We start from the raw sequence: 26271 nt of genomic DNA on the forward strand, positions 1-26271 counted from the left end.
CCCTTTTGTTATCCGAGTCCTATATGCTGTTCTTTCACTTGAATTCTTTCCTATTCTACACGTTCCTATCTCAAAGACTTGTTAAAAAAAGAGAAGAACTGGGCAGAATAGCTGATGCTTGGATCATTATACAAGAGGGTGGGGATTGTTTCCTTTTGAAAATGGCATGAGATGGTTTCAACCCTCTTTTTGTTGTGCAAAGAGACGTGAACATGGAGTAGCCTAGCTCACGGAAAACTAAAGGAGAATAGGGAATTGCAGAACAGTTTTTCGGTTGCAGAAGCTCGTTCTTTGCATGAAACTTGTTTGAAATTATTCTAAGATTTGCCTTGTTAAGAAGTATTTGGACCTGCGTTAATTAGAGTCAGTGCAAAGCTTTGGATGGCCGAAGGTTATGGATGAAGTTTGCGGCTGGAAATTGCAACCTTTTGTTGCAGAAAGTTTTCATCAGAAATGCTTGTTACAGAATGTTTCTCACGCCACTTTTGCATGAATTTGCATGAAAAATATTTCCAAAAATTGGACTTTGGCCCCCCAAGTTTCCCTTCATTTCACTATGACCCAACCAATTGAATAATGTCCTCAATTTGGTCCTTGGCAGCTTTAATTTTACAACTTTATTGCTTGTTTGCTTCAATTAATTACCATGCTTTGTTTAAATTGCACTTAATGCATGAATTTAGGGGCTTTATGATCAAGTGAGTTTTGTATTTGCACATTTCTTTTAATTTTTCTTAATTAAAGTGGTACCTTGACCTTTTTATTGTTTTGAAGCAATTTTTCCTTCATTTGATTACCATTGCGAGGGAGGTACACTCTATCCTCTATTTTTGACTTTATTTGACCCTACGTGCGCATATGTGTCTTATGTGTGCAATTGCACTACCTTACATGTTTATTTCATTTTCACATTATTTATTTCTTTAGTTGCTTAGTTTTTGCTTTACTTTTAGTTTAATTTTATCATTTGGGAGGCACTCGAATGCCAAAATTATAATAGTTAGGGATTTAATTGTTTTATTCCTTCTTATTCCCCCCTTTAGATTGTAGTAGGCCTTCTCCCCTAAAAATGTAATAGTTAGGGCCTTAATTGCCTTATGTGTTGTGCATGCTTAGGTGCTATTTGTTTAACCGCTTTTCTTAGGTTTTGGCATCTAGGTATGCATGCTTATGTGTTATGTGAATTACGTGCTCACATGTCTACTTGCCTTAATTATGCACATTACTTATATGTGTGTATGATGGGTGCAAATGCACGTAACCGTGGCTAGCCCAATGCTAGTCATGGTTGTCCCCTCGAGCTCTTGCAAGTTCAATGCTTGTGAGAGAGCGTAGATGTTGGCTAGTCCTACGCTAGCCCTTAGGAGCCCTTCGTGCGCTAGATCATGATTGTGTGATCACTTCATCTCATGCATATTTTTTATATTTAGGGCCTCTTTCACCATGTTGCATGACATCCCTCCTTATACGTATAACCCTTATCCCTAAATTCCCTATATATATACCCCTATGTATGATACATAACATTAGAATTGCATTTCATGCTAGAATTAGGTTTGGGATAGGGCATTTGCTTGATTAGATTAGGGAATGCCCCTTGGATGTGGAATACTGATGAGTTTGGCTTTCTAACCTTAGCACGCTCGTATTCCCTCTATTTAAAGGAAAAATTGAGTCACGAGCATTAGTCCCCCGTACCCGTCATGATGCATTCCTTTAAGACATGTATATTTCTATAATTATTTTATCCTTTTCCTCTCTTTAGAGTCTCATATTTCTGTATTATTCGTGACCTCTCCAAAGAGTCATTATTGGGCGTCACAATTAATGTGATTGGTACCATTCGAGCTTTGAAGAGAAATTTCGCCCCCCCCCGGTTGTCCCCCTAAGTCTAGGGTTTGCATTCATATAGCACATCCAAATGTGATAAATTCTTTGGTTAAAACAAGAAAATCTTTTGACTAAATCGCGCAACTAGCCTTGGTTAGGTCGAAGGGGTGTCTTGGATTTTTATCCTTGCCTTCCCCTTCGTCAAATGTGACTCCCGAACCTTTTTCATTGGTTTATGTAGATTTGGAGTCGTTTAAAAGGGATTTTTCCATTTTTCCTTTAAAATTTCATTTTAGATGACTTGATACACCTTAACTCTATGCCAAGTGGCGACTCCATTTTTCATTCAATAAACCCTTTTTAAACTATATTTTGGGTCAAATCGTCGCATTTTCATGTCCCATTTAGACCCATGTTTTCTTCATTTTCTTTGTAAATCAAAATTCATTTTTTGCAAATAAAAATTCACTTTTTAACCCATTTATTTTATTTATTTTTATTTTCAAAAAATGGGGCGCGACACCCCCGACTTGCTGACCGAGCAGCAAGACCCCCGTACAACTCAGCGAAGGGCGAAGATCTAATTCAAGGCATCTCAACAATAATCTTAGTATAGTTATGATCCTCAAATATCATACCTTGAGAAACATCACGGCTAAAATTGCCAATAGCATATTGAAACATAAAAGGGTAAATTCTGTAGTGTATTCAACTAATACAAGATAGGTATGGAAAGGTAAAGAATATGGCAAAAAAGCAGGCACGTTACAAAGCTGACATGTACGGAGGATGAAGGGAATATTTGTAAAAAAGCAAGTGTTACCTATAACAGGTGCGGGCGGTTTGGAAATGTTAATGGGCCCATCGACTGTGAGGCGTACTGCGAAAGCTGAAAATGTATTGAGGTGTCACGAAATTCACATAAGTATAATAGGCGTAGGAATAAAACACCGAAGAGGAAGCGTAAGCAGTGCTAAACACGGCCATGCAGGTGGTATTTAACATAAACTGATTTTTGTGAAAGTAAAAAACATATTTCCTATAACATACCTGTTCTTTATGATTTTTTGACATTACATCAACAAAATACTAGCTATTTATGGGCATTTTATTCTGAATCATTACATTTATGTAAAATACATAAATGTTTGTAACTAAAATTGAAAAAGTGTTACACTAATATTTTTATGAAAGGGAAACTAGTAGATTTGGTATTTAACAAATTTTACATATGTGAAAGTAAAAAAGATATTACCCATAACATACCAACTCTTTATGGGTTTTTTACATTACATCAACAAAATACCAGCTATTTATCGGTATTTTACTTTGAATCATTACATTTATGTAAAATACATAAATGTTTGTAACTAAAATTGAAAAAGTGTTACACTTATATTTTTACGAAAGAAAAACTGGTAGATTTTGTATTTAACAAATTTTAAATATGTGAAAGTAAAAAAGATTGTGCCCATAACATACCAGCTGTTTATGAGGTTTTTGCATTACATCAACAAAATACTAGCTATTTATGGGCATTTTACTCTGAATCATTACATTTATGTAAAAAACATAAATGTTTGTAACTAAAATTGAAAAATTGTTACACTTATATTTTTATGAAAGGAAAACTAGTAGATTTTGTATTTAACATAAATTAAATATGTTAAAGCAACATTACAGGTGGTTTTATTAGTTACTTAATTTGTTGACAAGAAACAATGTTTCTTTTGCAAAATTTGTTCATTAGATTTTTTCAAATAATTAGGGTATAAAGGTAAATTTTCATAATCTTTTGTTAGCAATAGGCCCCAATTTCCTCCTAAACAGTGACGAAGCCAAGATTTTTTCCTTGGGGGTGCCAAAATTATTTTAATATGTTATGTTCAAAATAATTTTATTCTATTTAAATATATGGCATCCTAAAATATCAAATATTAACTTTAATTATAATAGTATGTCTATTTAATAAATATGTAGCATAGTCATAACTAAAATTAAGACAAGAAATAACATTTGATTGAATATCTTATAACATCACAAACCACCTAAATTGCACATTATGAGAAGATGCTTCAATCTGTCACTTGTGCAAAAACAAATATATAACTATGCAATATAAATATAACTATTTTCAATTAAAAAGAAATAAAAATTATGTTAACATACATTGAATTTCATCCTCTTTTATTAAACGTAAATTGAGCTCTACGTTCTTTCATAAAACTAAATTCACATTTACACTTTGAAATCCCCTCAACTTTTCCTATCCTCATTCCGCTTAACTTCAACGCCCAACAGGTTTTCAAGTTCCAAGTCATAAAAGAACTTTACACGTGTCCATCCAACGCACTTTCCTTACCATTTGTGGCCACAATCACTTACTTCTCCTGTTCCCCCAACTTTCCACACATCTTCTTTGACTAGTAAACATATTGCAGCAACATCCACATAAAAAGTAAATGAAAGACGTGAGGAAACTTCAATGGAGAGGCATGTTGAGAGTGAAACACCAAAGTCGAAAGCTCGACAAATATGATCAAGGGATCAAAACTGGAACATGCCTATTTGTGAATACTCCAAGAAATCGAAACAAGACCAACAAAATCAATTATATGATTTCAAAACTTAACAACTTTCGCTTATAAAGAGCAAGGTAAACACCTTTTGGTAATTTTATTAATATCCAATCAGTTTTAAGCCTTTATATCTCAACATATTAATCCCTTCCGAGCACTTTCGGCTCTCCAGAAGTACCCTAGCATCTGAGATTCTGACCAGGATCAACACCCAGTTGCTGACAATATTGAATATAATACCCAACACGAGCACTAACAGTGTTTGGATTTGCACCGTCACATTCAAGCCGACCATTAATGGCACGAATTGTAGCCCCGAAACCCTGGCCGGAAATGATACGAGAATGACAATTGTTCATCCAAAACCACAAGGCAGTTTTGAATGAAATAACATTATCCCTGGCTACAAGTTCAGGTTGACTTAGTCCATTGAACCCAATACTTTGTCCTGCTGGTCCATAGTTGAAGTTCCATGATATTTGTAGTGGACCGCGGCCGTAATACCCCTTGCCTAGCACACATGGACACTGAGTGTTGTTCTTGTCACAGTAGTTTTTAGACGGGCCGTTTATCTCTTCTATATAGCACATATCTGCATGATATAGAGAAGTCGTATTAGTTATCATTCCGTCGAATTGCCAAAAAAGAAAAAATGGACGTTAGGTAAGACAAGGATTGTCGGATGATATGATAACGAAAAATGTAGAAAACAAATTTTATGAGTTCTAATAACAATTAATTGCAAAATTATAGAATTGAAAGGATTTAAGAATCACAAACAAAAATATTTATGTGGGAGAAAAGAGAATAAATAACTTAACTCAAAATGTCATTAATATTTCAAACAAAGAAGAAAATCTCACCACAATAAAAATCTAATCAATTTTCTATAGACTATTTTAGGCTCTCTTAAATTTTTAGAAAATACTCCACCTAATACTCTATTGATAATTTATCAAAATCGTTGAATAAGAAACAACATGATTAATTATGAAATAAAACTCCAATTACTAAATAATAAAATTACTAGAAATTGGCTTCAATAAAACTAATGATAATTAAATAGAAAAGTTTTGAAGCTTGGTTTATTTTGCCAAAAAAAGAAAAAGAAAAGAAGAGCCATCAATATTTTTGAATGGACCACAAGTGATTTAAAATTTACAAAGTTGTAAGTAATGATTTAAAATTTACAAAGTTGTAAGTAATCACATGCTTACTAAATTATAAAGTTGACTGCTACAACAAGGTAAAAAGAACGGAAAGTAATAATTTCTCGGGTTAATCGTACTTTATCCCCTTTAAGTATAGACCCTTTCTCACTTTACCCCCCAACGTTTGTTTTTCCTCAGTCTACCCCAAAAACTAACAGTCAACTCTAATGGACATAAATGGAATATTGAAAAGACAATAATATCCTTATGAAAATACTGAACAACCCAAAATACCCATAGATGCTAGTTTATGAAATGCAAGTTTCCAAAATTACCCTGGAATAATAGAGGGAAATTTCCCTCCATCTGGCACGGGACAAAAAAAAAAAAGACCAGCTCTTTATATACCCATTGTTGAATAAAAGACTAGCTCTTTATGGCTTTCGTCTATTATACTTACAAAGTACCCATTTTTCTTAAATACTAATTTATTTGTCGGATAACATAAAAATAAACCCGTTGTTGAATAAAAGAGTTCCACTTTTCAATGCTTTCGTTCATTATAAGAACAGAGTACCCATTTTTCTTAAACAAAAATTTAATTATCGGATATAATAAAAATTAACTCGTTGTTGAATAAAAAATCAACTCTTTATGGCTTTCCTCCATTACAACAACATAGTACCCAAGGTGCCTTAAATAGAAATTTATTTATTTGATAAAATAAAAATAAATCCATTATTGAATACAAGATCAGGTCTTTATGCCTTTCGTCCATTATACTCACAGAATACCCAAGGTACCTTAAATAGAAATTTATTTATCGGATAAAATAAATTAAAACCCATTATTGAATAAAAGACCAGCTCTTTATGACTTTCGTCCATTATACTCACAGAGTACCCATTTTCCTTAAATACTAATTTATTTGTCGAATAACATAAAAATAAACCCATTGTTGAATAAAAGAGCCCCACTTTTCAAAGCTTTTATCCATTATAAGAATAGAGTACCCATTTTTCTTAAACAAAAATTTAGTTATTAGATATAATAAAAATTAAGTCGTTGTTGAATAAAAAACAAGTTCTTTATGGCTTTCCTCCATTACAACAACATAGTACCCAAGGTGCCTTAAATAGAAATTTATTTATCGGATAAAATAAAAATAAAAAAAGACCAGTTCTTTATGCCTTTCGTCCATTATGCTCACACAGTACCCAAGGTGCCTTAAGTAGAAATTTACTTGTCGGTTAAAAATAAATTTAAACCCGTTATTGAATAAAATATCAGTTCTTTATGACTTTCATTCATTATACTCACACAGTGCTCATTTTCCTTAAATTCTAATTTATTTATCGGATAACATAAAAATAAACCCGTTGTTGAATAAAAGAGCCCCACATTTCACATTTACAGTTAGAATCCCCTCAACTTTTCCTATCCCCTTTCTGCTTAACTGCAACGCCCAACAAGTCTTCAGATTCCAGGTCACAAAAGACCTTTACACGTGCCCATCCAACACATTTTCCCTTTCGTTTGTGGCCACAATCACTTACACCTCCTGTTCCCCCACCTTTCCACACCTCTTCTTTGACTAATAAACATATCGCAGCAACATCCCTGTTTCTAAGGCTTCATAACTGCTTTTCAATTTTTTCATGCTCATTTGCCAATTTTTCATGCTCCCTTTGCAAGTACATTAGTTTCTCCTTTTGCTCCACCAGTCTAGATTGCAGCACTGCACTTACTTCTTTTGTTTTGCTACAAACTTCAGGATCTACCCATGAAAAGTGCCCACATGCATGTCGGTTCTAAATAAAAGAAAAAAAGTTGTTTAAACTCTTTCTAACTTATTCAGGTATAGAGCCAAATTAAAGACAATATTAACAAATTATTAATGAAAAATTCTTACATTGTAATTTGAGCAGCCGTAAAATCTTCTTCCCGGATTTTCAAGTGTCCAAAAGGTGCACAATGGTGCCTCTTTACCATATCCACACATTTTTTGGGGTGATCTTTCAACATTATTTGAAGCACTTTGTGACATTTTATGATGCTTTTGGTTGACAAAGAGAAATTTTAGGAACTTTGGAGAGAAATTTTAGGAACTTTGGAATATGCTAAAATGTATGAGAAAAATTGGCTGCAAAATACCACCTTTTGTAGAACCCAACCAACGGCTAAAACCAACTAACGGCTCTTTGAGGGAAAAAGTAGGCTAAAAGCATCAGACACCATTGAGGGGCATTTTTTTCAGCTAAAACCAACGGCCCTTTTCGTATGGCAATTAATGGTGCAATTGCTGACCGGGGGAGGGGGGTAAACTAAGGAAAAACAAACGTTGGGGGGTAAAATGAGAAACGGCTTATACTTAAAGGGGATAAAGTGCAATTAACCCTAATTTCTCTATCCAATTATAAGTGGCACCCATATTCATGATAAATTATTACAATAATAAGTATTTCTTGTTAAAGTTTTAGTTTTTGTAGAAAGTTCTTGGATAATATTGCAAAGAAAAATAGTCAAAACTTGGGTAGATCCGGTTTTCAAAAATCCAATAGACCAAAGTGTGCTCTACTATCTCACCAAATGGTGTGACACAATTTGGACTATTGAATTTTTGAACATGGAACTTACCCAAGTGTGAGTCCAGAAAAATAATCTATATGTTATTGTACCAACATTTAGAAAAGTTACTAAAAATATTTTATAGAAAGTTCCAAAGTAATTCTCTTTGGTAGAGTTGTGGAAAACACTTACGTCCAGTCTCATGAGTGACATGAGCAAAGAAAGCAGCAACCTCCCTTTTAGAATCATCAGCAGAACCAGCAGTTCCAAACTTAGAATACGACTTCTGAGCTTCAAGAAATGCCGATCGAGTATAGAACCCTTTTCCAGCACAACCCGAAGCAGCTTGGTTAGCAATCCCATTAAAGAAAGCGTCCGTGACAATACCAGCAACTGAAGCACCATTATTACCACCGCTGGGTGCAGCAGTGCAAGGGCCGGATTGGCAGCCGGGGCCACAGTAGTCGTTGCTGGTGCCGCAATAGCCGAATTTGCTGCAGCATAAGTTTGGTGCACAGCCACAGTTTTGACTTGAAATCAGCTGTGGGAAGGCTCCGATAAGAACCTTAATGGAGAAAATGATGGTTGGAAAATTCTTCATTTTTGTGCTTGAAGGAAGAGAAATGGATGTGGGCAGAAGCTGTTTGAGAAAAAAGGGTATATATAGGGAGGAGAACTGGAAAATGGATCAGCTTGTGTGAAGAAGGGAGAGCTGTTATTCTTGAAAAAATTTAAGTTGACTAATGAATGAAAACAGAAATCACGTTTGACTTTAATTCGTGCATTGACTTTGACAGTGTCAATAAGTGGGAATTTTTGTTCTTGGTTTCTAGAATGGTATTTGTGAAAGATTGATTTTGATCAATTGATATCAATAATTTTGGAATTGAATAATGTAGACTCACAAGTCACAACTATTGTGTGTATTTTATGACTTGAAGTTGTCTACAGCATTTAATTTAGTGCTCATTAATACATTAACTTGCCTGACTATGTTTTAGTCATACTTCACACTTGCATTAGAGTTCAAGCACTCAAAAGTATGAGACATCTCAATTTGTCAGTTACAATTCATGAAATAAAATAGTGTAGAACCTGTGTTAGAATAATTTTAGGTTAAATGGTAAAGAAAAGAAACACTTTTACATAGCAATATAAGTGGCAGTCAGTTTTGGAAAAGCTAAGAAAGGATTAAAGCCCTGTTTGATAACCTAATTTAATACATAAATTTAATGAATTCAAATCTTAATATATTCAGACCGTTTGATAACCAAAGATTAAAGGGTAAATTCCACTTTACCCCCCTGTGGTTTAGCATTTTTTCACATAACCCTCCTATGGTTTTAAAAGCTATACATAACCCCCTTATGGTTTGGATTAAAGTGTCAAAGTGACGGGAATGATCATTCATAACGGGGTCACCTAAAATGTCAAAAATACCCTTATGTAAAGTTGAAATTTATGTATTAACCAAGGGGGGTTATGTGTATATTTTGAAAATCATAAGGGGGTTATATGGTAAAGTATTAAACCATAAGGGGGTTATATGGTAAAATATAAAAATCATACGGGGTTAATGTGTCATATATTTATAAGGGTAATTTTGACATTTTTAGAAGTTCCGTTACGAGTGATTATTTCCGTTACTTTGATACTTTAATCCAAACCATGAGGGGGTTATGTATAGGTTTGGAAACCATAAAGGGGTTATGTAAAACAAGGGAAAACCACAGGGGGGTAAAATGTAATTTACCCAAGATTAAACATCTGAATTAATTAATTGTTATTGAATTTTCTAGGCAAAACTTATTCTCAAAATTAAATGATAAGTTATTCACTTATCATTGAATATGATATGCATTCAAATATATTAGATTTAATACTTAACAACTCAATAATTTAACGAATTCAAATTTCAAATTTCAAATTTTAGACTTCAATTTTCACACTTAACTTTTATCAAACGCATCCTAATTAGGCCACTTGCATATCATGAATGACAAAACTATGTGGCTTCTGCTAGTACACGTTACGATAGCATTCCACTTCACGTGTTTGTTGGGGATACTGGCATGTCCATTTGCATCATGTCCCATTTCATAACAAAATATTATATTTTAAATATATATGAAATATTTAATTTACATATGTTAATTTTTTAATACAATAATATAATGTACTTGTAAATCAAATAGTATCAAGTAAAATAACTACATAGAATGCTTTGAACTGCAGTGCCCCTGCTAGATTGAATCTTTAACAAATTGAATGCTTTTAACATTTTCATTCAGGATTTCAGTGCTATAATTTATAAACAGTATTTCCAAAAAAGAATTGTTAGTGAAGATATCAAATTGGTGCCCCTAGTAAGTAATTGTGTTCAGAAAACAACTAGAGTCAAAAGTCAAATTTTCGTTTCTTTGCTGTTCTTGTCTAAAGACAATTCTGCTGACAAAGAAGTTCGAAAGAAAATATGCTCACAATTTGGCAGGGCAAACCTCCTTGCTAAAAATTAAGATAAGAAAAAAAGTCAATTCATTTTCTCCTCATGTTTACTATTATCTTATTAAATTAAAGGAAACCACGCTTATAAATTATAATCACTTATATAAAAAATGCAACGGCAATTTTCTCCATTATTTGGGAAAAAGAGGAAGGGGGAAAAAGGAAGAAGCTTATTATGTTCTGTAGAAAAAGGAAAGAATTGAGAAATATAATAGGTTTCGGTGATATTACAACTTGTAGTAGCAACTTGGTTCTCTCTCTCCCCGTGCAAGTGTGGCTTAAGTCAATCACAGCTCACAGATGCCCATTGATGTCCATTGCTCTGTTTTTAAACTCAGACCGAACCGATCGAAGAACCGACCAGTTGGCCGGTTCGAGTTAATCCTAAAACTGGAAAATAAAAAACTCAGTCAAACCAAGTCAAAACTCGGATTTGACCGGGTTTTGAAGCGATTTGACCGGAAAAATGAACCCGATCTTTTTTTTTCTTTTTTTGAAAGGTCAGAATATTTTTAATATGATGTTTTGATCCTTAAGTTGTTAAAAATTATTAACATATATCAAATATTTCATACTTTATAAATGTTGTCTTAAAGTTTGGTGTTATTTTTCAATTAATTCCATAATTTTAATTCTAAACTTGTTAATGCTTATTAAATAATATAAATTGCTACTTGATTGCTCTAATTTATTTGTATTTTCTTATTAAATATATTTGAAACATCAAATATATATGAATATACCTTTATTAATATTAACATGTTATTAAGTATTTTACATATAATATTTTAATTTTAAATAAATTTTATTTATGACGTCATCCGGTTTAACCCCATTCGAGCTCAGTTGAACCCATTGACCCCTGACTCCTGACCCCTGAGCTCGACTGGGTCGATATCCGGTCCGGTTCTGAAAACATAGGTCCATTGTTGAATTAGTCTCCCTGAAAATTTCTAGCCATAAGAATTTTAACATTTTTTTTTAGTTTAAGTGAATTGTCTCAAAATGGGATCGCTCACTTCCATTTCCTCTCTTCATATCATCCAACTTATTCCTCCTCCAAATTTCAACTTGCTACTCCATTACATACTTCATGGATCTATATATATGTTCTCAGCAATGTGATGTCATACTTCTAGTTCTAGATACATTCAAAAGCCATGGATAGTCGATCATTTGGACAATTGTAGTTTAAACAACTAAGAATTAGTGCACTCAAGGATAAAATTCATTTTGAAATATCTAGTTCATTGAAAACATATGGTCCTTAATTTTTGTTTGGATTTTGACGATATACAAGTCTGAAATTCTAGAAAACAAAGAAAACTGCCATCCTTGAACAATTCTTTAGAGATTTTTTTTTCTTTTTATTTTTTGAGCAAATGAAACATCTTCCCGTTTATCATTGGAACATAAGCTTTACAAAGGAGCAAAATCTCTTACTACAACAAAAAATCTGTAGCGAGCTATTTTCCTTACTATGAGGAGCTTTAGGCCATAAGAGACAAGTCAGGTTGAACAATTTTAACCACTGCTGATTTAATAAAATTTGGAGTGAAGCCCTCCAACGTGTACAGGGTTTGTCTTTCCAAAAAAACAAAAACAAAAAACAAAACCGCTGCTGCAACTACTTCCATTATCAGCATTCTGTATACGAAAATCAACATTTAGTCTTTCCCAAATTTAGTATATTTTAGTGCAAAATTGAAAAAATTCTCTTGGCGCAAGTGGAAAATTGTAGATTTGCAATCAATTACAAGTTTTCCTAGAAAATAGATGCCCAGTGATCAACTATGGCGCTTCATAGTTCAGCTTTTCCATTCTCATACGTAGGAGTTAATCAGAATTTTCTATGACAAAAAAAAAAGGAAGAAGATTCATGAAGAAAAATAATCTATTGGCTGTACTTTATTTCGATTTAGACATCAATAGTGCAATGGCAAAAGGACTTTGTAGATGAACCTAGTTGATGTAATGAATTTATGATGATTTAATTAACTAACAACGCAATCAATTCGGTCTACTAAATGTCATACTCAAGAGGTCATCATCTTTGTCAAAGGGTCTATACATTCCATACATTAATAGTAAATGTTAGTGGATTTGTTACTATTGCTGACCATGTTAGCCACTGATTTCTATTAAATCATGTCTTTAGCTTCTTATAAGCTTCTCTATACCCTACCTAATCTCATACCATTTTACTTTCTTTTGGATTATGTGGAATGCCTACTTGACTGCCGGATGCAATGCCTATATTTTAATGATTCCGGTACATTTTCAAAATCTCCAATTTATTTTGTAAAGTATCGAAGTTCAGTTCACTAATTGGCCATAAAAACAGATCAATAGCAAAGTTGAAATATGCCACTTATCCTGAGACTTTGCAGAAAGTTTGGAATGTTAATGTTGTCCCTTGTAATCCGAATTATCCGATTATGTGAAACTGAAGTTGTTGAAGGGTGAGATGAGTTGTTCACTTGTATACAAGCTGTTTAATGGGGTTTTCAATAAAAACTTTATCATTTGCTCCAAAAAAAAAAAAAAAAGAAGAAGAAGGGTGAATTGAGGAAGCTGAATGCTAAGCAATATAGTTCTATTAGTGATAGAATAAACAGGTGTGTATGGCCAGTTATGTGAAGTGCAATCCTTTTCCTTCATTCACCTTTTGATATCTCTTTGCAATTTCAAGAACAATCTCCGAGTAGTTGTCTCAACTAGGAGGCGACCAGCTAGGATTTTTGTTTACTTTACGGGCCAAAGATAAGAATGAGATCTTCTGGCCTAGCCACGTCTTCTTCTTCTTGGTTTTTTTTTTGAATTCTTCTTATAGATCTTTCAGGTGAGTAAGCAACCTTTTGGGGAAATAATGTGGTATATTTGGACATTGGGATAATTTAACAAATCTCCTCTGAGTTTTATAACAAATTCATCATAGTTCCCCTCAAATTATGACATGACGCTGGTAAATACTGAATTTTACCTCTATGTTTACCATTGACACTTTCTATACAAAGCGATACAAATTATATATAAGAGATTTGTGAAAATGTTATACTTCCGAGCTATAACTCATAAACAAAGGCATTCGTAAAACCCTTTTGATTCAAATATATAGATATACTCAACTATACACTTAACAATTTAATGTGTGCTAAAGTAAGTAGAATAGGCTTTTGAAAAAGTACTCAAAAGTATGCCACTTCCATCATTACCTTCTAGCACGCATTGTGCAAACTCTTTTCAAATAGAAAAAAGGGAATGGAAAGGAGATACAAAAAAGGGTTCCAAATTCTTTAAAATATGGCAAGGGTAAGCATGGAAGTAACATATATATAACATGAAACAAACATGTTAAGGAAACCTTAAATCAAGAGAGGTAACAGTAAGTTTGAAAACTTTGGTGCAGCTAAATGAAGTAAAAAACCTAAAACAAGGTTGATGGAATTATCCTTTGTAAACTTTATGTGTCCGTGGCCAAGTGAAAAAATACTGTTCAAAATTCTTATTTCTATCGGAACCATTTCGAGGAACTCCAATTTGGATGTCAATACTAAAAGAAATTTTCCCTATGGTACAACTGATTTTGAAATTCACTAATTATTTATATTTTTTTTTCGGAGATGACAACTGTTATATAACCTAATTTATCCTACACTAAGGGAGAGGGGCCAAACCTAAAGAGGCCCAGGGTATATCGGAAGCAAATGCATTGAATATAGGAAGCTGAAAACCAAACAAGACTTTATTATTGGTCGTATCCAAGTGTCATCATGTTTTGTTTATTCAAGTGTCATAATGTTATTGATAGTATAATTGGGTTGCATGATTATGGTTGAAAGTGTGGAATATGCGATTAAACTCCGTGTTAGGAGTACTGGTTTTGCTGTGGGTTTTTTCGTTTTCTTTGTCAGCTGCATGGGGGCTTTAGAGCATAAGCCTTTGTTTTGTTTCGAAACATCACTACCAAAATTGCCAATAGCATATCGAAACATGAACACAAAATGAAAGATGTGAGGAATCTTTAATGAAGATATGCCTTGAGATTTAAACACCAAAGACAAAAGCTCGAAAAATATTATCAACGGATCAAAATAAGAACATGCGTGTTGGTAAAACACTCCAACAAGTTAAGTCGAACCAAGATCAACATAATCAATTATTTGATTTCAAGAGTCATAACTTTTGCTTGTAAAGAACAAATAAAGTTAAACAATTTATTGCTTTTCCCCCCAATCAGCTGTGTACCTCAACATTATTTCACGTCAAAAACTTGTTTTTCCTCGGATTAAATACCCTAGCATCTGAGGTTATCACCAGTCTCGACACCCAATTGCCTACAATATTCAGTATAATACTCAACTCGAGCACTAACTGTGTTTGGATTTGCACCATCACATTCAAGCTGACCATTAATGGCACGAATTGTAGCCCCAAAACCCTGGCCAGAAGTGATAAGATCATGACAATGGTTCATCCAATACCACAAGCCAGTTTTGAATGAAATAACATTATTTGTAGCTACAGTTTCAGGTTGGCTGAGTCCATTGAATCCAATGCTTTCACCTGCTGGTCCATAGTTAAAGTTCCATGATAACTGTATTGGACCCCTGCCGTAATATCCCTTGCCTGGCACACATGGATACTGAGTGTTGCTCTCATCACAGTAATCTCTGGAGGGGCCGTCTATCTCTTCTATGTAGCACAAATCTGCGCAATATAAAGAAATTTTGTCACTCAATTGCAATGATTGATAAAGGGTTAATATCAAAGAAAATCAGCAGGTCTGGAATTTTTTGTAAATTTTTAGATTTGATTGTTTTACTGATGAATTCAATTGGTGAGAAAAGACTTTATCCCATTTTGTAAAAATTGGATTGGACAGACTTAAAGTAAACACTCTTTTTATGAGGTAAAATTTTAGAATGATTTGACATTATAGGGTTATACGATAGATAAATAAAAATTGGCAATAGCAAGATTAAGAAGGGACCAACAGTGATATAAAAATTACAAAGGTATCATGGACGTCTAAAATATATTTCGCTAATAAATTTGAACTAATTTACGGCCAAATTTAGGTGAAATAGTTAATTCTACTTGGTAAATTGGAAGTTCGGAAATGTGTATCTGTCAGTTGTCATACTCATGAGCGAGCCAATCTTAACTTAAAAAAAAAAAAAGAAAAAAAAAGGAAAAGAAAAAAGGAATCCAAAAGATAAAAGTAGAAAAGGCATGAATTTTAAAACGTAACCGTAATACCTTGTACCCGAAACAAATATGTGCAATACTTATTAAGCTAAGCAAAGCCACATGATCAACTCTTAGATGCAGCAAAATATACAACCACCTTAAGCTTGGAATGTAAAGGCAGAAAAACTTGCTTATGTAGATATAAAAGTGACCACTACAAGAAAAGTAAAAAGAATATGGAGATAATAATCCTTCTGTTGATCATGATAAATTATTTAACAGTAATAAATCTTTCATATCCAAGTTTTATTTTTTGAAGAAAAAATTCTTGGATAATAGTGCACAGGAGATTCCAAGATATACTATCTAGAAATTCACAGGAGCTACTAAAAAAGTAGAAAATATCTTCAAAATTTAATTTCCAAGCTAGTGTTATTCAAAACTTACGTCCAGTCTCGTGAGTGACATGAGCAAAGAAAGCAGCAATCTCTCTTTTAGAATCATCAACAGAACCAACGGTTCCAAACTGGGGATACGAATTCAGAGCTTCAAGAAAAGCTGATCGAGTATAGAACCCTTTTCCAGCACAGCTTGAAGCAGCTTGATCAGCAATCCCATTAAAGAAAGCGTCCGTCACAATATCAGCAACTGAAACGCCACTATTACCACTGCTCGGAGCAGCAGTGCAAGGGCCGGATTGACAGCCAGAGCCACAGTAGTCGTTGCCGGTACCGCAATAGCCGAATTTGCTGCAGCACAAGTCTGGTGCACAGCCGCAGTTTTGGCTTGAAATCAGCTGTGGAAAGGCTCCTGCAAGAACTACAATGGAGAAAATGATGGTTGGAAAACTCTTCATTTTTGGATTTGATAAAGGAGAGAAGCTTGTGGGCAGAAGTTGTATCAGAAAAAAGGGTATATATAGGGAAGAGAACTGAAAACTGATCAGCTTGTGTGAAGCATGCACAGCTGTTATTGTTGAAAATATTAAATTTGAGCAATTAAAGAAAACAGAACAGAAGACGAAAGCGTGAATGGTTGACATCTATCGAGTGTATTGACTTTGACATTGTCAATGAAGCGGAAACTTTCTTTCTTGGTTTCTAGAATGGGAAAGGTCAAAAAGAAAGATTTTGGCCAATTCGTATGAACAATTGTGAGAATAAGGCATGTAGACTCACAAGTCCCCACTATAATGTGTGCAAAAATATAATTTGAAGTTGCCTAAATCATTTAATTTCATGCTTGTTATTGAGTTTATTTGCCTAACTGTGTTTTAGTAATACTTCAAAATTGTGTTTGAGTTAGAACGGAAAAAAATATGAGACATACTTATTTTTTTAATTGCAATTCCAGAAATAAAATCTTATAAAACATGTATTAGAAAAATTTTGAGGGTAAATGATATGAAAAAAAAAAAAAAGAAATAGTTCTATAAATTGACATAAGTGTTCATCGGCTTTTGGAAAAATTAAGAAAGAATAAAGCAGCCGACATATATATCATGCATAACAACATTATGTGGCTTTTGTTAGTACACGCTATGACCATATATGTTTCATTTGAGATGCTTGTCGGACGTGTTGAATTGTTGGCAATGAAATGCTCCAAAATGTCAGCACTATAGTTTATAAATAGTATTAGGTCATACTGAATTATCGACATATCGTTACATGCAGAGTCGTGAAAATATACAAGTCTTTCCCTATCATTAATTAGTTGGTCAAATGACAATTTTAGAGTGGCTGCTGACTATGTCAAGAAACATCTTGCAGTAAATTGGGCGAGTTAATGTACTTTTCTTTTTCTAAATATTTGCACTTAAACTCTCAAATCGACCATAGTTTTAACTAATTTTGCTCTGGCTTTATTCTTGATTCGCAAAATTCAGAAAAACCAAAACAAACCCTTGTTACTGAAGATATCAAAATGGTAACCCAACTAAGTAATTGATTTTGAAAAACATTCTGAACCAAATTTCAAGTTTTGGTTTCTTTGCTCTTTTTCTACTGAAAGGCAACTTCCCCGGGCCAAGAAATTTATGATGCTTAAGTTTTCTATCCTCTTATGATCAAGTCAAACCATGCTTATAATCAATTACATAAAAAATTACGGGCAATTTCGTCATTATTTGGGAGGAGGAGGAATATTAAGCAAAAAAAAGTTCTATTAAGAAAACGATGAAGCATATTATTTTCCAGGAATAAAAAAGAACGAGCAGAGAAATACATTAGTTTGGATGACATTACAACATTTAGCAACATGATTAGGGATGCAATGGGATGGGTGCCAATTGGGAATCAATGGGATGGGAGAAAATGCAGGAGGGGATGGAGGCATTGGAGAATATTTCTCCTCCAACATTAAATGGATACCTCCATCCCATCCCCTAAAACCACTTGTTGCTATTCCTAAACAGGATGCTACTTATATCCTCTCTCTATGAGCATGTGTGGCTAGTGAGGAATGCAGGATTTTGATTTTGGCGGGGGGAGGGTGGGGCAAATTGACAATCAAGAAACAACAGAAAAAAAAAAACCTTAGCAAGTAAAGCACACAAACTTAAAATGAAAGTTTAATATACGATAAATAAAATATAAATATTTTTAATAATAAAATACACTGTATAAATAAAATGATAGAGCAATAATTGGGCACCATAAGTGCTGTTATTTGGTCATAATGTTGGCTACTTATCATGCAAAGTAGTGCAGCTTTGCTCATATTTGATATTTGTGTAAATTATAGGCGGTTGGTGTTGAAGGTGATCTCTCAAGGCAAATTTTCAGAAGACTTTTTATTTCAGCGCGTACCCACGCTAGAAACCACAAAGAGACTCCTCAAAGGTGGACGCTGCTGGAAGTGCGTTAAAACAAAAAGGCAATAATTTCCAGCGAATTGGGTAACAACCAATAAGGAGGAAAATTAGGGGCACTAGTCTACAAAGCCGGACCCCGCGAGACTAGTAGACAAAGTGGGGAATTAGGAAGTCTTCAAAGCGGCTATTTTCTCGTGGGCTGCAGAGGTGAAAAGGACAAGTAGTTTGAGTCTTGCAGAGAGCCTTTGAGTTCTCTTACGTTTTGTCTTGCAGCGGCCACTCGGGGGAGGATTGAAAAAGCCAGATTCACGTGGGATTAGGAGATTAGCTTTAGTTTCTTGTATCCCTGGGTAGACGATCTGCTCTCTGTTTTGCTTTTGACGACTTTCTTTAGACCTTTTTCTTTACTTTTCTCCAGCACGAACACGAAACCAAAAAAGAAGCAAGACTTTTCGTTTGTCTCGTCGTTATTTCATCTTTCCCAACTTTTTGGTAATTAAGTGGATGGAATCAATCAAATCACGCGAGATTGATGTGATGAGGAGCGGTTAGGTTTCTCTGCTACCCAAAGGTCAACGCGATGGCGCAGTCCATAACATCTGTGAGATCTAATCGAACTTTCACTATTTCTCCCAATCCATTACTATTCGTGTGTTTCCTAGATTAACTGTGTATGGTTATTTTATTAATTGAGTATCAACAGCCGGATATTTAATTTAATCTAATAGCCTACTGTCGCGTTAACTAAATTGAATCCGTAATTGTTCGTTTAGTTGATAATTAGTGACAACCATCATAATTGGCTTTATGTTTGGGAAACGTAAGATCTAATTTAAATAAACCCTCTTAGCGTATTTATTGGTTAGGGTTGGATTTTTCTAGCGTTAATGCAACTCAATAATTAAATTCCTACGGTCGTAACTAGGGTTATTTTCTGATTAGAGAAGCAGTCAACGGTCGTACCTTGGTTATCGAAAAAGTAAGAAAAAACTGGCAGTCAGAATTTGTTGATAGCTATAACCAACCTAGTGACGAATGAGTGAAATATTTTTGCATCGATGATCATTTAATTGGACCGTGCCTGAAAAGTTGATCCTTTGGGTAGAATTTTGTTAATTACTTTTTTTAGTGAATTGTACTTGGCGAGTTAGCTTTTGAATTTTGTTTATTTTATTTTAATTTTCATTCCATTAAATATCCCCCAATTTTGTTTTATTGACTTGGAAAGAAACAACTTCTTACCCGTTACTTGTGGAATCGACCCTACTTGCCATTTTCAGAAACAACTTCTTAAATTTTAATCCTTATGAAACCCAGCTTCTCTCTCAATTTTCAGAGGTTTCTTTTCCTTCATTATGTCAAAGTTGCTATTATAATAACTGTAATTAGACAGCTAAACCTATCATTCCAATTATACCCTTGGTCCGTCGTGGGAAATACATAAAATGTGGTGGCGCTACCCAATAAATCCCACATTGAACCAGATAAAATTGTTTAAGGACTAAATTGGTAAAAAAAATCGTAAATGATGAAATTGATTTAAGTGAAAAAGTTCAAGGACCAAATTGATGATTTTTCCGTATTATTATTATTATTATTAGTCTGAGATGCCGAACAAGTTGTGGAGACTTATTTCACCTTTACAAGGTCATTGGAGGGCTTGACGAGGTGCGATGTGGTAAGGAAAGGCACAAAAAACTCTTTTTTCTTTATTAAAAAACATACAAATTGCACTAATAATGGCTGAAAATGCATCCAACATGCAATAGTGAAAAATCATTAGATGCAAGATATATAAAAGTTAGCAAAAATTATCTTATTACCTCTGATATATTCCAAATTCAGATAAATCATCTGCCCCCAATGAATATATGTGCATATCATCATTGTCAATAAATATTTATGCATATCATTGCCGTTAGATTTTATATTGAAGTGGTTCAAGCTCCAAATCTAGTTTTAGACTTGAGAAAATAAGTTAAGAAATTCAAGATTTGACATACAAATCTGAAAAGCTCTCAAATCTAACAAAACAAGATATAAAATTATCTAAATAAAACTCTCACTAGGATATCTTAGTAGAGAAGAAAATTCTCACTAGAAAGTCTCACTATAATTTATTCGACATAAAAAAAAAGAGAAGTCAAACAGAGGGAGGAAGGCATTCCTCCATGGAGGACAAAATAATTGTCTTGAAGGTTTTGTAGAGAGATGGTGGAGAAACTTCTTTTGTTTTATCCGTTGGATATCTTTCTAATTGTTAGTTAACGAACAATAAACTCTAAATGAAACTACTAAATTTGCAACCGAAGACATTTTTGTTCTTGTATTTTAGTATCGTAATCGTCACCCAATCAGAGCCGCCCATGACGGCTTCATTAAATATATAATTTGGGAGAACCAAGATTTGAGGCCAAATTTCGGCAATCTTCAAGGCACTTTATTGTTTTCTCACAAATTTTGTTTATTTATTGTAAAAGATTAACTTCAAAGTGTCCTCAAATTTCTTCCCTATTTTCTCTCAAACTTTACCCGTGAAAATTGTTTGTCTTCATCTCATTGATTGTCTCCCCCAGTGCATACAAATGTATTATGGGCATTTTGGTGAAAGAAAGGCATAAACCACAACTAAATTTTGCCAATAGCATATGAAAATATGAAGAAGAATAATAATAAATGAAAGATCTGTCTAACAGGTGTCCATAGAGCGTCATTAAAATATATCTCAGGCGTCATGCTTTTGGAAATGTAAAATTAATTAGAAAAAATAAATAAATACAAGAGACAGTAGATAAAATTAAATAAGAAAAATATATAAATGCAAGAAAGGTTAATAATTGTTAATAGATGTATATACATGATAGATTAGATGAACGTTAAATATGTTAACGAGTGCCTTATTAGCAACCGTTAAAAAAAATCCATAAATGAAAGATGTGATCACCAAATCATTGACAAAGAAATGTGTTGAAAATGAAACAAGAAAGTCAAACATGATAAGGGATCAAAAATAGAATTTAATAATTGCAGATACTCCAAGAAGTTGAGTTGAAATCAGTTATCCGATTTCCAATTCACAACTTATGCTGTCAAAGAACTACAAAGGTACTCAACTTCTGCAAATTTTTATTAGTTTCGAAGCTCTTACAAGTACCCTAGCACCTGAGATCAACACCCAACTGGTCACAATATTCAGTATAATACTCAACACGAGCACTAACAGCGTCCGGATTTGCACCATCACATTCAAGCTGTCCGTTAACGGCACGAATTGTAGCCCCAAAACCCTGACCAGAAATGATAAGATCATGACAATTGTTCATCCAGAACCACAAGGCAGTTTTGAATGAAATAACATTAACTGTGGCCACAGTTTCAGGTTCATTTAGTCCATTGAACCCTATGCTTCCCCCTGCTGGTCCATAGTTAAAGTTCCATGATATTTGTAATGGACCCCTGCCGTAATATCCCTTGCCATGCACACATGGGTACTGAGTGTTGCTCTCATGTGACAGCCCCACCTCCACCTGAGGCGAACCAAAGGGTTCGGCGGACTGCCTGCCCAGCTCTCGCCGGAACTCAGTCGTTCCTCAAGCAAATCCGGAATGCAACAAAAGGAATAACATACAACAATCCAAAACTTAAGCGAAACTTATATACATTGCTATCTCAAAAGGAAGTACAACCATCAAATGTACAAAGGTTCTCACTTCACCATACAACCAGCCCGTGCCAAGCACTAGGGCGAGAACCATTACAAAACCAAGAGCTAGACCAAGCTAGTCTATTCCAAGCTCTCATCCTTGCGTGCCTTCCCCTGTTAAGGAAAACAAAACTAAAGGGATGAGCTAAAAGCTCAGTGAGGTTCTGAACATATGATCAAGCCATAAATCAAACAATAAGTCAAGAAACATTTACAATAGAAAGTGATAATGACACATACAATAAAAGGATACGTTCGTTCGTTCGTTCGTTCGTTCGTTTGTTCTCCGGTCATTTCCCTTCTTCCTTCAATCTTTTGAAATGCATTTTTCTTTTGTAAATAAAACCCTCATTCGTTCTTTTGTTTCATTCACCCCCCTCCTGGACGTTGGCCAGGCTCCACCAACCTCCACCAACCTACAAGGTAATACTCGAGTATACCAACGCTCACACCCAGGGTCACCATATCGCCCGACCGAATCCGCTTCTGGACCGAGTCCGCTTCTGGCTCGAGTCGATCGGTAACGAAGGGCAGGGCCCAATTCAGCCAAAAGGCTTACATCATGCACAACTAATGTATCAATCATTAGATCGTTGAAAATTTCACATTTCTTTAGGACGAGTGCGATAAAGTACACACTCGCTTAGAAAACTCGTTTTGGAAATCATTGAAAGCACTTAACACGTTATCAAACAATAATACAAGTCATGAAGGCAAGAAAATACAACAAACAAGGAACACTCACCTAGTTATGCAAAATAACGTGCAAAATATCCTTCCGGATATGACCCTTAGTCACCGAGAAAACCTAAAATTAAACGAGAGAGAATATTACAGTTCATCGAGCAAACAAGTAAGTGAAATCAAAGAAAAACCGGCAAATGATAAGTAAAACATATAAAGACGCCTTTATAGTGAAAAGGGGATATTTGGATCGGAGGACAGAAATAACTAGGGTTTCATAAACCAAACGCAAAATGAACTCAAACGGGTTATAAAATGTCCTGCGGAAAACACTTGGACCAAAGACAACTCGGACTCCAATGAGATAGGCTAAAATATTGTTTTTGGAATCGTTTAGATAGTTCAAAATCAACTCATACCCAAGCAGCTAGTATAGACTAAACGTCATGATATAAAATGGAAAACCGGTCATGGTATTGGCCAAACAAAAGTATACAAGTTCAAATAGAAACTTAGCCCTCAAGCGAAAATTTGGGCAGCACGCCCTTTGTATTTACCTATTTCCCAGCCATTTATGGCTTCATTATTTCCTCAATCAATCCCAAAGTCATGCACAATATAAACTCATTATAATCAAGCTAATGACATGTGCGGAAATGAAGTTTAGTTTGGAAAACAAAAGACAGTTTTAACGTTACTGAGCGGAACAGACGTAACAGGAGCTACACTTATCGGATTGAGGTGTAATGTACACCGTTTCGAAGCTAGGAGAAAGGGGTACAATGTTGAAGAAGGCCACTCAGTCCAGTTTGCAATGTATCTAGGTCAAATTTACCAAAATATCCCCAGGTTTTCCAATTCGAAGTTTACTGTGGCAGTCCTGATTCATTCAGTCATCTCTCAGCATATACAACTCCAATTCAAGTGATTCCAAAGCCATTTAAAAGCTAAGATACAAGGATATAAGTCTTAAGAAGACATTGACAACCAAATCAGTAGTATTCCTGGTCAAAACAACCAATTACAGAAGCTGATTAGCATGTTCGGGTAGAAACAGGGCAGCAGGGGTATTTCAGTCTTTTCATAGGCAACATTGCTCCGATTGGCCTGAAATTTTTCAGACAACTATAAAACATCATTATCTACAACTTTCATGTTTTAACCTAAGGCTAATTCGGCCTCTAACTAGGTCCAACAGTGCCGGGAAGAATAGTGAGAAATTGGAACCCTAACCTGGAAATTTCGGTTCAAAGCAGAAATTTTCCGCAAATAGCTACAATTTACACACTAAGGCTTCATTCTAAACCATTCCCAACCATCATACATGGCCACACAATATTCATCATATTAAAACAGAAAAATCATGAATAAATGTAAAACTTCACCAATTTCTATCAAAAATCATGAAACAACACCTAAAGTTATCTCTTTAACTCACATAAGGTACCAATTGAGCATTAATAGGATCAAAGGGAAGGTTCCTTGGTCACATACCTTGCAAACCCAAGAAAAGATCCAATTTAACACCTTGGCCTTCCAAACCACTTCACAACCAACCTTAACACCACTAAACTAAGAGGTTTTATGGAGTAATTTGAATATTAAACGGTTGGAATGAAAGATTGAGCAAGTTTAGAAGTAAGAAAGTGGAGAGATTTTTCTTCTTTTCTCAAGAAAGAGGGCCGGCCAAGAAGCTTTCAATTTTGGATGAATTTTGGGCAATTTTTTGATTTATTTGGTAAAGTAATGAATAGTGGTCAAAATGTAAGAATAAATCTCCAAGTGACACTTGTCACTTCAATTAATACATGGTTATCCTTTTGTCCTCTCACACCAATCCATTTAGTAGCCTCTAGTTATCTCTTAGCACCTAGTAAATTAATCTCAGTATCCCAAACTTAACCTAATTGGTCGAATTTCACCGAACTTTCCGCACTAGCGGGTCCCACGTCAATACTACACTTCAAATTTAACGTACACTAACTTATATCAAGAAAATAATTTGAAAACTATATTCACTTATAAAAATGTATAGAAAATTAATATATTGAAGAAAAGTATAAATTTATAGACAGGAAATAAAATAATGTCTAGAAAACATATAAAATTTTTCCGGGTTCTCACATCTCATCACAGTAATCTTTGGAGGGGCCGTCTATCTCTTCTATGTAGCACAAATCTGCGCAATGTAGAGAAGTCTGTATCAATTATCACTGTATTCAATTGCATATATGAAAGCCATTGATACATCATGGATTTTAGATGTTTTTACTATTAAAAAAAATATAATCTAAATACAAAAATAAATGAGAAAATAAAAAAATTGATTATTTAAAATCAGAATCTATAGTCAGTTATAATAATCAATCAAGAACAACCCCAAAACAATGTCATCAATAATTAAGAAGGGACCATATGTTATAAAGATATTGTAAAGTTACATGTAATCACAGACTAAATAAATAACCAATACAACAAAGTAGAAAAGAAAAAGGAAAACAATAACCCCTCTGCCCAGTTATAAGAGACACACCCTCATGATAAATTTCTTTTTTTTTTTAGGTGGGTCATTTTAAGTTATTTGACTTTAGTAAGTATTTCATATTAATGTCGTTATCTTTGAAGAAAGCTCATGGACAACAGTGCACAGGACAACATCCTATGTAGAACTGTACAAAGATTTAGTAAATAGGATCTCAGACTTAGAAAAGTTACTAAAAATTTCAAAAAAAAAAAACTAAATCTCCTTGGTGGAGTTGTTCAAAGCTTACGTCCAGTCTCATGAGTCACATGAGCAATGAAGGCAGCAATCTCCCTTTTAGAATCATCAACTGAACCAACTGTTCCAAACTCAGAATACGAATTCAGAGCTTCAAGAAATGCCGATGCAGTATAGAACCCTTTTCCAGCACAGCTTGAAGCAGCTTGATCAGAAGTCCCGCTCAAGAAAGCGTCTGTCACAACATCAGCAACTGAAACACCATTATTACCACCATCTGATGCAGCGGTGCAAGGGCCGAACTGGCAGCCTTTGCCACAATAGTCGTCGCTGGTGCCACAATAGCCCCACTGGCTGCAGCATAAATCTGGTTCAGAGTCACAGTTTTGGCTTGAAATCAGCGGGGAAAAGGACCCTACAAGAACCAATGTTTTCAGGACCGACCGCGGCACCAATCCGGTCCAGTATCAAACCCGGAAGCTAGTGGAAAACTGCTGGAAACCGTGTGAATCGCTAAAAACTTG

The 26271-nt window shown here is 34.5% G+C and overlaps 3 protein-coding genes across 3 annotated transcripts; all 3 read right to left on the minus strand.

Annotated features, from left to right (window-relative positions):
• Positions 1 to 4516: 4516 nt before the first annotated feature.
• Positions 4517 to 8797, minus strand: LOC113736856 (endochitinase EP3-like). Its single transcript, XM_027264030.2, has 2 exons — positions 8321 to 8797; positions 4517 to 5001 (listed from the first exon to the last, which is right to left on the minus strand). The coding sequence occupies exons 1-2, from the start codon at positions 8727 to 8729 to the stop codon at positions 4589 to 4591; spliced, it is 822 nt and encodes a 273-aa protein (XP_027119831.1). The 5' UTR covers positions 8730 to 8797; the 3' UTR covers positions 4517 to 4588.
• Positions 8798 to 14763: 5966 nt separating this feature from the next.
• Positions 14764 to 16726, minus strand: LOC113736852 (endochitinase EP3-like). The gene is made up of 2 exons (XM_027264027.2): positions 16274 to 16726; positions 14764 to 15343 (listed from the first exon to the last, which is right to left on the minus strand). The coding sequence occupies exons 1-2, from the start codon at positions 16680 to 16682 to the stop codon at positions 14931 to 14933; spliced, it is 822 nt and encodes a 273-aa protein (XP_027119828.2). The 5' UTR covers positions 16683 to 16726; the 3' UTR covers positions 14764 to 14930.
• A 5070-nt stretch (positions 16727 to 21796) lies between these two features.
• Positions 21797 to 26193, minus strand: LOC113737661 (endochitinase EP3-like; the record flags this gene model as incomplete). Its single annotated transcript, XM_072083909.1, has 3 exons — positions 21797 to 22097; positions 25153 to 25207; positions 25800 to 26193. Coding segments are annotated over 3 exons (750 nt in total), but the record flags the coding sequence as incomplete, so codon positions are not given.
• Positions 26194 to 26271: the final 78 nt, after the last annotated feature.

Source organism: Coffea arabica, chromosome 3e (assembly GCF_036785885.1).
Source record: "Coffea arabica cultivar ET-39 chromosome 3e, Coffea Arabica ET-39 HiFi, whole genome shotgun sequence".
Taxonomy (NCBI): Eukaryota; Viridiplantae; Streptophyta; class Magnoliopsida; order Gentianales; family Rubiaceae; genus Coffea; species Coffea arabica.

Bases quoted from the DNA above. Each gene is read 5' to 3' on its own strand.
- LOC113736852 (XM_027264027.2), bottom strand. From the start codon at position 16,682: ATGAAGAGTTTTCCAACCATCATTTTCTCCATTGTAGTTCTTGCAGGA. The intron at 15,344-16,273 runs GTAAGTTTTGAA...TATATTGCGCAG, and splicing joins TGTCACTCACGAGACTGGAC to ATTTGTGCTACATAGAAGAG.
- LOC113736856 (XM_027264030.2), bottom strand. From the start codon at position 8,729: ATGAAGAATTTTCCAACCATCATTTTCTCCATTAAGGTTCTTATCGGA. The intron at 5,002-8,320 runs GTAAGTGTTTTC...TATATCATGCAG, and splicing joins TGTCACTCATGAGACTGGAC to ATATGTGCTATATAGAAGAG.